The sequence below is a fragment of the Notamacropus eugenii genome, chromosome 4, assembly GCF_028372415.1.
Source record: "Notamacropus eugenii isolate mMacEug1 chromosome 4, mMacEug1.pri_v2, whole genome shotgun sequence".
Classification (NCBI taxonomy): domain Eukaryota; kingdom Metazoa; phylum Chordata; class Mammalia; order Diprotodontia; family Macropodidae; genus Notamacropus; species Notamacropus eugenii.
In genome coordinates, this window is record NC_092875.1 from 463,926,979 (window position 1) to 463,939,960 (window position 12,982).

General features: G+C 39.1%; 1 protein-coding gene across 2 annotated transcripts; it reads left to right on the forward strand.

Moving 5' to 3' along the window:
• The first annotated feature begins 9,194 nt into the window (after positions 1-9,194).
• On the forward strand, positions 9,195-11,500 carry CARTPT (CART prepropeptide). 2 transcript variants are annotated; one of them, XM_072599554.1, is made up of 3 exons: positions 9,195-9,455; positions 9,917-10,000; positions 10,972-11,500. In XM_072599554.1, the coding sequence occupies exons 1-3, from the start codon at positions 9,303-9,305 to the stop codon at positions 11,077-11,079; spliced, it is 345 nt and encodes a 114-aa protein (XP_072455655.1). In that variant the 5' UTR covers positions 9,195-9,302; the 3' UTR covers positions 11,080-11,500. The 2 variants fall into 2 exon arrangements, with proteins under 2 accessions (XP_072455655.1, XP_072455654.1); XM_072599553.1 differs by having other exon boundaries at positions 9,303-9,459; positions 9,921-10,000.
• The last annotated feature ends 1,482 nt before the right edge of the window (positions 11,501-12,982 follow it).

A 12,982-nucleotide genomic window follows, 5' to 3' on the forward strand; every position in this document is an offset into this window, starting at 1 on the left:
GTTGTTTTGCTATATGACCCTGGGCAGGTCGTTAACTTTCTCTGTGCCTCAGTCATCTTATCTGAAAAAAGAGAATTGGAGATTTGACTACAGATTAACCTCTCAACATGATAGACATTGGGAATGATGAAGAAGCGAGTTTCCTCTTCCAATGGGTTTGCTTCGAGAAGAAATATCTGAGGAGCTTAAGGAATCTATGTCTGAGTCTTTACTAGACTGACTTTCCTGAGACAGCTTGATGGAAGGTCAGGGGCCAGTACATCTAGACTTAGAGGGCATGAGCAGTCCACTCTGATTTAATGGCAAGCCAAGTCAACATGATGAATCTGTTGTTAAGACTTGAACCAGAATAAGCGTCTGCTGACGCACACCATGATAAATGTCAAGAGCTGAGATCCATTTAAAGAAACACAAAAGAAAAAATAGCTGATTTCCTTTATATCTGCAGAATAGACTTTCCCCCTTGGGCCTCAGCCTCTTAAGATCATGACAGAATATATTTTGTCTTTCCTTAAAGCTACGTTATTTTGTTGACTGGTATATAGGATTCAAGGGAAATATTCCGGCTACTGGTGACAAAGTCAGATTGTTGCTTGCTTAGCTCACCTTGGATGTGATCATATATCTATTTTCTGCCCACGTTAAATTCAATTATAACAAAAAATTGAAAGAGTAAAGTAGAACTTTATGAACAGGGAGATGTTCTTCATTGTGGCATAGTAAGTTTTCTCTTTAAGAAACATTTCTCTTTTGCAAATAGAGCCATTTTGTTTTGGCTCTACCTGATGCAGAAGGCCTTGGGTTTTTCTTATGTTATTGGCTTGTACGTCCTCATCCAGGAAGCCTGGGAAACTATGCACTAACTCTCCAAGAACAATGAGACTGGCTATACATACAGTTGCAAGTATGCATTTTGCAATATTTTAGAAAATATTTTAGGAGAAGAAACTTTTAGAAAAAAGGAAGAGAAAATCTTTGAATGAATGACCAGTTGTTCCAGAAATATCCAATGTAAATTCCTAGAGTTACTTATAGTCCCAGCACGTCATAGTGATAAGAACATTGGACCTGGGGGATTTAGGTTTGAAGTTCTCTCTTATTAACCATCTGTATGACCTTAAGCAAGTCATTTCTATTCTCTGAGCCTCAGTTACTTTCTCTATGGCAAGAAGGATTCTGACTAGGTAGCCTGTGATTCCCTATATGAGAGATTCCTCTCCTAGAGACTTTCCAGTAGCCCTGTCTTTGCCCACTATTTTCTGTTGGGTAAAGTTGGGGGTGGAGCAGGGTGATTTTTTTCCCCTCTTATTTCTCTCTAGATTTCTGTTACTCTGTATGGCCTTACTAAGCTCCATAGTGCAGTTGCATGGTCCACAGTTTTTCAGGTCGGTGTCTCCTATTCTTCACCTTTTGGTGCCCTCTCCCCCATGTATGATGAAGATGAATCCTCTAAATTCTCCTTTACTCCACCCTGCTTTTCCCCTCTCTTGAATTTTTTCTATCTTTTTTCCCTTTCATCTTCACCAGCCAAATAATTAGCCATGCATGCCTTTAGACAGATACCATTAAGTCCTTCAAGTCTCCCAAATTGGGGATGGAAAACAAAGACCATAGTCCTAAAAATTTCGGCACAATTGAGATGCATTTAAAGAGAAAAGAGATTTTTGCAAGAGGGGCTCACTGGACTGGAAATCAGGCATCCTAGTTCATAGAACTGAGATGGAGACATGAAATTCTCCAGTGGCTTACTATATAACAGCTTTAGCTCTGTAGCACAATATCTTTGACAAAATGGCAATAATGATACAACTAGAGAGTGCTTCTGAAGTCCTCTGAGCTCCTCTGATGAGGGTACTATTTCAAAGTAGACTGACTTTTTAAAAATGAGCTTCAGTCACTCTGAGTAACTGGAAAACCAATAATGATCCCAGAGCATAGATAATGAAACAGGCCTCCCTCCTCATACCAGAGAAAGTGAGTGTGTGTGTGCCTATTAGTGCAGAATGGCATATTTTTCTCAGATATGGTCATTTTATCAGATATTTTAACTTTTTATTAAAAAACAAGGTAGAGTTAATGTGGATGTATCTTTCTCCTTCCCTCTCTCCCACCTTCCTCTTTCCCTCCCTTCCTCCTTCCTTCCCTTAATCCTTCTTTTCTTCCTTCCTTCCTTCCATCCTTCTCTTCATTCCTTTCATCTATCATTCCCTTCTTCCTTTCTCCCTCCCTTCTCCCTCTCTTCCTTTCCCTTTCCCTTTCATCCTTTCTTCCCTTCTTCCATTCATTCCTTCTTCCTCCCTCCTCTCCTTCCATTCCTCTTTCCTTTACTCCTTTCTTCTCCCTCACTTCCTTTCCCTCTTCCTCCTCCACTTCTCCTCCTTCCTCTCTCTCCCTTCTTCTCCCCTCTCTTTCCTCCTTCCTCCTTCCTTCCTTCTTTCCTTCCTTCCTTCCCTTGTCTTTTCTTGTTCCTTCTTTCCTCTCATATTGCCCAATACACTCCTCCTTTCTCTTTTCTGCTTTGCTCCTTTGGAATCTTTCTATAGATCACATGAGTGATACATGTTTAATCAACAAGCACATAAAGTGGAATGTGTGTTCTCTCTCTGTCGGTATTTATGACACCTCCCAATTTATCATAGACTACAGGTGTCATTTACATGCAGTTTATTCCATTCTATGTAGAGAATAAAGATTTAAAATAGAATGGAGAGGACTCTGATTACTGTAGAAGGAATATGGGTAAAGAAGACAGTAAACAAAAGATAACGACCGTGGAAATGGATATTTATCTTATTTGGAGAGGGGGTGGGGTTAGAAATAAAGAGTCTGGTGCCCTTGAAGGTTAGATCTATATGCAGAAAAAAACCAGAGTGATGTTTAATTTGTAAGCAAGTACCCTCTAATAAAATAGAAGGAAACCAATATTAAGCACAAATATTTAAAAAGTCAATGGAGCTCAGGAAGCTTTAATGTTGAAGGGTGATAATGGATAACAAAATGGACATTCATGTGGTATGACAAAAGGCCAGTGCTATTCTGAGCTGTGTATGATAACATACCATGGAATAACGAGATGTGCTAGAGCTTAAAACTCCTTTTTGTGCAGGGACAGCTAAGTGGCTCACAGATGGAGGGCTGCCTCTGGAGTTAGGAAGACCAGAGTTTAAATGTTACCTCAGACGTTACTAGCTGTGTGACCCTAGGCAAATTAATTAGCCTGTCAGCTTCCTCATCTGTAAAATGAGGATAATAATAGCATCCATCTTACAGGCTTATTGTCAGGATTAAGTGCTTAGTGTAGTTCCTGTCACATTGTAGATATTTAATAAATACTTATTTCCTTCTTTCTTTGTCCATTTCTGCCACTAAGTATGAGGCTTATAATTTCTAGGCTTTTACAGCTAGGCTATATTATTTATAGCCTCTGTGTCCTACCTTCACCAATGAGGGATAATTATGTTTACTCTTGGCTTAATGGGTTATCCTTATGAGAAGGTAATGGTAGCACGACCTGATTGGTAAGCTCTGAATTGTTTCCAGGAAAGGTGATAGAGGTGGAAGAACAAGATACCAAATGGCATTTTTAATATAAATAAAAAAGTATATTAAGAGGAGTAGTCATACTTTGGCAGTGAATGAAGTAAATGGTTATCCAAGTAACTTCTAGTCAATGCACTCAAAAAGAGTAGAGTCATTTTCCTGGATCCATTGTTGGACAAATGGAGTATGAAGCACAGCATATGCTTTTAACATTGTTGAGTGAGCCTTTGGTATGGATTTTTGCAATGAGTGTCAATTGCCGTTTGCGGTTTATTTCAGCTTCAACAGGTCTGTGATCTGATCAGTGTGGCTGCTTCTTCCAACAGTACAGGTCAAAATCCCTTCCTGTTAGGAAGGTGATTCTTGTCCATGTCTTACCACAGATCCTCCATAGAAGATCTCCCCAGTGTGCCAGGGGCCTTGTTCTGATTCTTTCAATGTTTTATGAATACTCACCCAACAGCTGGGCTTTATGCCTGTTAGCCCAAACTCTTGCTACGTGGCCATCATGTGTCCTTTACTGTCCTTGATGCCTTATACCAATGTCTGTGTGCAAATCATAGTTAGTGATGCATTGTAGGTTATATACATCTTCTATGTCTTCCCCCCACCTTTTGAGATACTTCCAATTTTGATAGATTGATTGATGGATTCATCAAGCATTTAGGCTTGCGCCATGCACCAAGCCCTGTGAATACAAAGTCAAAAATGAGGACAGAAGAAGATCAAGCTGAACAATGCATTAAGGGGCTATTGCAATAGTCCAGCAAAAGGTGATGGAGATCTTAATGAGGGTAGTGACTGTGTGAATGAAAAACAAGGGGATGGATGATGGATGCAAAAGACGCTATGGAGGTAGATTTGAAAAAACAGGACAATTAATTGGATATTAGGGATGAAGGAGAGTGAACAATTGAGGATGCTTTTGAGGTTGCAAACCTGGGAGACTAGAAGGTGGTGGTAGTGTCTGGGAGAGAAATAAAGAAATAAAGAAGCAAGGAAGTTTGGGTGGTGGTAGTGGAAGTATAATGAATTCAATTTTGGACATATTAGTTTTGAGATGCTTACAGAACCCCTAATTAGGGTATTTACTAGGCAGTTGGTGATGCAGAACTGCATTTCAGGAGAGAGACTGAGGCTGGGGTATGGATCTGGGAAGGAGAATAGAGATGATAACTGAATCCATGTGATCTGATGAGCTACTGAGATCATGGTGCTCCATGATTCACCATGAAATGACATCTCTATTAGAATATTGTTCCTACAAAGAGGGACTTTTTATTTCCCTATAGCAGCAAGAACCTTGGGATACTTGAAAGTGCTCTATAATTTCCCAATGTAACAAAGCCTGACCTTCTAGTCTGGGTCCAGGACATTGTTCATCTGTAGCGTTTGTACAAGATAAGTGTCCTAAGAGGTGGAAGTGAGAAGAGAATGTATTCTAGACATGGTGTCAAAGTCCTGAGATGGAAAGTAGAGTTTAGAGAATAGCTAGGAAGCTGGTTTGCCTGAAATGGAGAGCCTGCGAAGATGTATAGTGTGAAATAAATCTGAAGAGGTAGGTTGTAACCAGATTGTGGAGAGTTTTAAATGCTAGTTTGAATAAAAGAACTTTAATAAAATATATACTCATCCAAAATGCAGTAGGGAGCCACTGAATATTTTTGAGCAGGAGATTAGCATGATGACACATACTTAAGCAAGATTTTTGTTTAAAAATGTTTTTATTGATATCTTTTATTGATATTGATTTATATTGATATCTTTCATTTATAAATATATCCCTCCTCCCCTACCCATCAAGTTGTTCCTTGCAACAAAGAATTTAAAAAAGAGAAAAGAACTCAGCTAATCAAAACCATCCAACATATCAACTGAATCTGATAGTGTCACAAAATTCCAAATCCATGGTCTTCCACCTCTGAAATAAAGGTAAAGGGATGAATTTTCTCAATTCTTTTTAAGGGCCAAGCTTTTTGTCATAATTATATTGTATGTTATAACTATATTATAAAAAATATTTATTATTAATACATCATGCAATTTATAATTATGTACTTATTCTGTTATATTAATTAATAATTAATATTAATATATATTAGTTAATATAACATTCTATTGTATATTACAAGTGCATTTTGTTTTATTTTCTTTTTTCCTTCATTTATTTGTTATTTCCATTGTAATAATTGTGTATATTTCTTTCCTGGTGTTGTTTCATTGAATCTAATATATAAGTTGAAAGATGACTGCTTGCTGTGTGGAGGAGGGTTTGGAGCAGGGACAGGCTGGAAAACAAAGTTATCAATCAGGAGGATATTATAATGGTCTAGGTAAGAGGTGATAAAGATGTGAATTGGAGTGATAACTATGAATATGAAGAGAAGGTGATAAATACAAGAAATATGGAGGCATATGAATGGATATGGAGTGTAAGGAAAAGCAAAAAATCAAGGATGACACCGAGGTGACAAACCTAGTTGAAGCAAGGATGGCAGCACCCTTACAATAAAAAGAGAGAAGTTAGAGAAAGGCTGGGTTTTGGGGGTATGAAAATGAGTTGTGACATCCTCTATGACACTTTCACCTCTAGTGATAAATGCTTTACTAAATGCTGATGCTCAATAGATTGTAGAATAGTTTTCTCCATGGTTACATCTGTCATGGAATCTTCACTGGATCATGAAATCATAAATTTAGAACTGGAAAGGACCCAAGACATCACCTAGTACAAACACTTCATTTTCTAGATTAGGAAATTGAGGCCCAGAGAGGTTAAATAACTTGCCCATGGTCACTCGCAAGGTAAGTAGCAGAGATGACTTTAAACCAAGTTCCTCCTACTCTAAATCCATTATTTTTACTACACCACATTGCCTCCCTTATAATCTTAACATATACATGAGAGAGCTTATTTGAGAATGCTACATTTTGCTTTGTCAAGTCAACAGCCAAGCCAAGAAGCAGTAGGATTTTGTCTTATCTGTATCTCAGCCAACCTAAGTTACTAGGATGATATGTTCTGCTATTTAAAAAAAAATCATTTGCAAAGATCTCCTCTTAACCTTTTCAAATTTTCATTAAGGATACCTTAATCATGCATAAACTATTCTCAGAAACATTTTACTGAGATGAAAAAATTACCATTTATTAGTCACTTACTATGTTTCAGGCACTGTATTCATGTTGGGGATACAAATACAAAATCAAGACAGCCTCTGTCCTCAAGAAGCTTAAATTTTACTGAAATTTCTCTTTCTCATTTTTTTTGATATCAGATAATTGGTATAGAAACTACAATTATCATCATGGTGGTCTATTTACTTTTGTTCTGAACCAGAAAAAAGTTTTTTGCACTCAATGAAGTGATACAAAATGCACCCTCAAATGATCCTGGGAAGGCTGCATGGTGGGGTGTGGGAGAGGAAAGTAGAAACTGAAAGGTAAGGCAGATGTCGAGCTTATTACCTAGGGGGCAGTTACTGAGAAAGATGAAAAGCATCTGATACTTCCTATTTTAATTAGATATTCTTAGCAGCTAGGTTCTAAGTTCAATTGATTCCATATTTCTGAAGAGCTTGCAAATGCTGTCAGCACCCTTTAAATTTCATTACCTTGAGACAAATCCCCAGTCATTCTATCTTAGTTTGAGCTCTGCTTATTCCCATGAAGGATACTGCAAAGTGAATTGACCACGTGTTCCATGAATTTATATTTATTGTTGCCTTTGGGCACATGATGAAATTAACACTCCCAACTTTGTTTGCCTGTCTGAGAAGAATATATTTGCCATCATTCCATTTAGCCACATTTTTTTTTATATCTTCCAGTTCCATTTATATTGAGAATATTAAAATAGCTATGATTCACTTCCTCCAGTAGTCCAACTAATTGGTCGTTGGACAAACTTTACATTTTAAGCATATCAGTTGTAAAAATAAAGCATTTAGAGCTAACAACTCTATTTGAGTCTTAACATGATCTCCCCTTTCTTCCAGACCCTCACCATCACTACAGAATTGGAAGGGGGATTATGATTAACTGAAGCAATTTTGCATTTTTATCTCTTTCATGAGTCTTAGTGGTCAAAAAAATTGATACTTAGCCATCAAATTTCTGATGATGAGCTGCTCCATACTTAGCTGGACAGATCCTTGAAAACAAATAGTCTATTGCTAAAACCATAGCTGAAGCCTTGACAGCTTTAGATAGTAAAGAATGATGTCACCTGTGTTGTTGTTGTTGTTATGGAGAATTCACATGGAGTGTTTCTATGTGTGGGTGTGGAGAGTGTTAGACCCTTTTTCATATTGAACTAATTAAGAAAACATATGGCTCTTCATAAACTAGTGAAAATATCTTGTACTATTTGTGAGAATAGTTGATATTTTTGCAAATCCTTTCATGGGTTGCATTTGAGTAACTGATAAATATTTGACATATGGAGTGCTATATAGATATTACATACTAACTCTTCTTAAAAGCTGAATCTCCATCTCTGAAATGCCAAGTCAGCTGGGTCTCTATTATCAATGGTTAAAGATTTTACTTTTATTTATGTATTTTTTTTTGCCAATATGGTGCAGAGTTAGGGTCTAGTTTCATGGTAACTTCTGAAGCTGTCCTTGTGCTTTTTTTTTTTTAAGAGAGGACTAGAATAATAGAAGTTGCTATTTGATATGAAAAACTGGGGGTAAAACTACCAAAGAATGGACAAATGGAAGTAATAGAAAGGCATGAATAACTGAAGGACTGAGAACTCATGTTCGGAAGAATAAGATGATCAACGCGGATGGCAGGATCCTGGAGTCAGAGCCCTTTGACTCGTTCCTCAAATCCCACTTCCTTTAATACAAACTTCCCCACAAATCTCCCATAAGCCTCGTTTCCTGCTGGATATTGTACCTTGGGGACACTTCTGGAAGTGGGAATTTCATCACTTTCACTTTCGAGACTGCTGTCTGGGTACCTGAAACACCCTGAAATTTCTCTCAGAATCTGACTTGCCCTAGGGAAAATCAGAACACTGTGTAGACCAGCTAAGAATTAAGTTGTGACTGCCAGAGGAACACTGCATTTTCCCCGGCAGTTTATCCAGCATGACACGCACCTCAGTAGCACACCTGTCTGTGGAGTGGAGGAGATACCTCTTTGACTTTTTTGTTCCCCTCCCCCCCGCTCCTTCTCCCCTCACCCTCTCCATCATTCCTCTAATATAGGAACAGAGATTTTAGTATAGTACTATAAGTGTATCAGGTGCTCAATAAACCTTGCTGAGTGAACGACAGAACATCTTTTTGCCTTCTCTATAAGCTAGGAGGTGCAAGGTTGTAGCTGTAGAATATTGTAGTCCTCCTTTGCTAAGTGAGGGAGACTTGTGTCTGTTCTTTGCCCTGAAGATTTTTTCCATTTCCTTATCCTCTGCAGCCTAGCTTCGGGCTCCTACCCCAGTGGAAGTGCGGTGCTCGCTTACTGTACTTCTGTCTGGAGCCTTGAGACAGTGGGTCCTTTCCTGCCCCCTCCCCCGCCCCCGCCCGCCCTTTCCCCCGCCCCACTTCAGCTGTGCGCAAAACCCCGGTTCCTGGGCTGCTTAGAGCCCGGGGGGCATTGACGTCAAGCGTTGGAGAGGCGCTGCCAACAGACAGGTGACCCAGCCCCTCCGTCTCAGCCCCCCTTCCTCTTCCTGCCTCCCTCCCCCACATTCGAGTCTGAGATTTTGTATAAAATCTGAGGGTCCCTAAGGTGTGTAGGACTTCAGAACCATGGAGAGCTCCCGCCTGAGGCAGCTACCCCTTCTGGGCGCAACCTTGCTACTGCTCCTGCTCGGAGTCAGCTGCCAGGAGGATTCCGGGCTGCAGCCTAGAGCCTTGGATATCTACTCCACTGTGGAGGATACTTCCCATGAAAAGGAACTGGTAAGTGTTTTCTTCTCTTGGTCTCCTGTCTCGACTCTGCCCCATGGTCTCTTTATGTTTTGCTCCACTGGCTGCCCCCCATCCCCAGTACCTAGAAGACGGATGAGTAGCTTTCAAAGTTCTCTAGGCACCTAAGTGTAAGACCGCGAATATTGGGTTGCACAGAGGACACATCTTGAGCTGACTAGAAAAAGTCCGGCACGCCCGAACTGCTCTTGGAGAGAAGGGGTGGAAGTTCAAGGCATTGGATGATGTTTCTGAAGTTCTTTGCTCCGGAGTCCTAGGCATCATTTTTCAAAAGAGCAATCCTGACTCTCTTCCAGACCGGGTCCCAGAGTAAAGCCCCTTTTTTAGAGTCCAGGCAAGCGCCGCCTCGGAACTAGGGTTTTAATTTAGGTTAGACTCCTGGGGCAGACAGCTGCTCCTCGACCTGCCCAAAGTTGAGAATCTGTGTGTTGCAGATAGGAGCACTGCAGGAAGTCCTGAAGAAGCTGAAAAGTAAACGCATTCGGATCTACGAGAAAAAGTATGGCCAAGTCCCTAAGGTGAGCAGGTGGGGATTTTCTCCCCATCGCCCCAACTTCTCCCCACACAGGCACGCTTGATTTCTTGGGGTCTGGGAGGAAACATACCATGAATCCTATGTGCTGTTGGCTGCTCTCATATTCTCCTCCCAGAGTAAATTCTTGTTTGCATTAAATTGTTAAATGACTCAGATTGTGGTAGGCTCCAGAATCAAGTTCCTTTTGCATTTCCCTTCATTCGTTTTCTCCAATATTTTCTGAAAAATATCTCTGGCTGATCTCTTTATCCCCACACAAATATGATAAGAGAAGATTCATGCGTTTGAAAGAAAGGACAGTCCTCTATTAGGGATGGAAGGATGGGTGGAGGGGCGGAAAGAATTGTGAAAAGGAGAATTTCCTATAGATAACCTACTTGTTTTTGGTCCAGGGAAATTCTTTTTTAGCTGATCTAACCTTTCGCAATACTATCATTCCCCCCACTACCCTTCCAATACAATTTATTGCTTAAAAAATGGTCTGATTTTCCAATGCTAAATAAATATTCTATGTATGATCTTTGAAAAGTTTAGGGAAGGAAACCTGGGAAAAGAACAGGAAGAAGTTATGGAGAAAGGGAAGTGACTGTGAGATGAGAGAGACTGTAAATCTGAATCAACATCTCAGTATGTAACTTTTTTTCTGACTAAAGAAAGGAACTTGTGTCTCCCCACCCCATTTTGGTGGTCAGGAAATGGATCTGAGAAATGGGTCTTTAGCTGGCCAAATGGGGAGGGACAAGGAGTGCCCACTTATTTATTTTTATTTTTTCTTATGCTGAAATCATACTTCTATGTATTAGCATGTCTACAACATTCATGTTTATACATTTTTGGGGAAAGTTTTGCTACACACTTCAGTGTGGGAAAGTCTTACGTGATGTGTCAAGATGAGCTGTGACTTATCTCAATTTTTCCATGGTGTAAATTAACATGTTGTGTTGGTTTTGACAGTGTGATGCTGGAGAACGATGTGCAATAAGAAAAGGAGCCAGAATTGGGAAACTCTGTGACTGTCCTCGAGGAACTTCCTGCAATTCCTTTCTCTTGAAGTGCTTATAAAGATGCTTCCCAGTTACTCATTTTTCCCACTTTTCCACAAAAGGATCACACACCCATCTCTTGAGTTTGACTGCAGAATCACACTAAGCCTACAGTCTCACCTCAGGATGGTGAAATTTTTTCTTGCAGTTTAGAGTTATGAGAATATAGTAAGAGTTATTGTGTTGAAAGTTAAACCATGTATGACACTGAAACATCTATATCCTCTCTCCACTTCATTTTATGTGTCCAACTCTTGTGTCCCTGGGTATATAAAAGCTCAACTTACTTTGGAAAATTGTATTTTTGTATGTGGAGTGTCCTAAGAAAAATTAGATCTAGACAAGCTTCAATAGACAATATCACAATCCAGAAAAATCACCCCACAAAAAACTAATTCAGCATGTACAAATTATATGTAATAAAGTGTTTTTAATAATTGCTTTTATCGTATTGTGGTAACTGATTAAGTTAATTCAGGAAGAAAATGGCATGTCTGAAGAAGAGTCTTTTCAACAGAATAATTTTAAAATCATGCTTAATCAGGGACCTATATCACATGATCCTGCTAGTTCTTATCTTTTTTTTTTTTTATTAAGAATTCCATTACTGAGCATCACTGTCAAAGATGTGGTTGAGAATCAAAGTAGAACATTATCATGAGATGAAGTGTCTGGTTGTGAATGAAGCTTCAAGTATGGGGAGAGTGAGAAGGATGCATGGTTTTAGTCTGGTATGATTTTAATGATTAAAACTCTTTTTCAAGGCAATGTAGATCTTGAGAATTGAGTAGGAAAAATATAAGCTCCTTGTGATAATGATGAACAACAAAAGACACTTTTAGAAAATGGGAAACTGTTTTCTGAATATCATCATTAGTGAATATAAGTGGATGCCTGCTTCTGTGTGGGTGTATGCGAGTGTGTGTGCACACAGGCAAACTGAAGGGAAACAAACAAGTCACATGGTTTGGCCTCTATGGGTATGGGATCCAATCATTGCTCCAACGAAGCAAGTCCTCTGGGGTACTCTGTGTCCAGCGAGAGAAATAATCATGAAGACGATAATTACTTTCAGATGAGCAAATGGAAGTTGTTAGAGATGAGTTATCCCTGAGGAAAACAAAAATTTTAGCCTTTAAAATGGAGCCCTAAATGTTGGCATTTAAAAGTACTATCGTTATCCCTTAGTTCTTGTTTGGGGAGTCTTAAAATAATGTTCAGGGAACATAACAATAGCAGCAAGTATTAACAACAGTTCTGGCCCTTTAAGGTGTTAAAATCAACTTTCTGAGATACGCAGTACAAATATTATTCCCCACCTCCCTATTTTACAGATGAGGGAACATGACTCAGAATGTGTAGTGACTTACCTGTACACTAGCTAGTAAATGTTGATGCTGGATTTTGAACCTCTGACTCATAATCCAGTCCTCTGTCCAGTACTAATGGATAATATAAAAGACAATTTATACAGATTTAGGAATAAGGGACTCTTGTGTTTCATCAAAAATTCAAGGAAAGAAAAGGTCTTCTCACAGAAGGTGCCTGGTTAGTCTCAGAACTCTTTGAGTGGCTAGTAGACAGGCTCCTACCAGGTTGCAATATACTCAAGTAAATACAGGTAGTTTAATACCTCTAGTGCTACCAGAGCATCCTATGCAGATAGTCAGGTCTCTATGGATACTCATATTAAGCTCTCTTCCTTCCTAACTGTTGAATTTCACTTGCAGTTTATAGTTCAGTTCAGACGAACATCATAAGGATCAAATTCCAAATCAACATTGTATAAATGGCTACAAATATTGTTTTCCATATTTACAAATTTAAAAAAAGTTGCTCTATGACTGCATCATCTATCCTTTCTAAGGAAGAAGAATAAGTGGAACCCTTATAATCAACATTCACATTTGATAATGGAATTA

Excerpts from the sequence above, each read along its gene's own strand:
- CARTPT (XM_072599554.1), top strand. The coding sequence starts at position 9,303 with ATGGAGAGCTCCCGCCTGAGGCAGCTACCCCTTCTGGGCGCAACCTTG. Across the intron at positions 9,456-9,916 it reads CTTCCCATGAAAAGGAACTG|ATAGGAGCACTGCAGGAAGT; the intron begins GTAAGTGTTTTC and ends TGTGTGTTGCAG. Across the intron at positions 10,001-10,971 it reads AGTATGGCCAAGTCCCTAAG|TGTGATGCTGGAGAACGATG; the intron begins GTGAGCAGGTGG and ends TGGTTTTGACAG.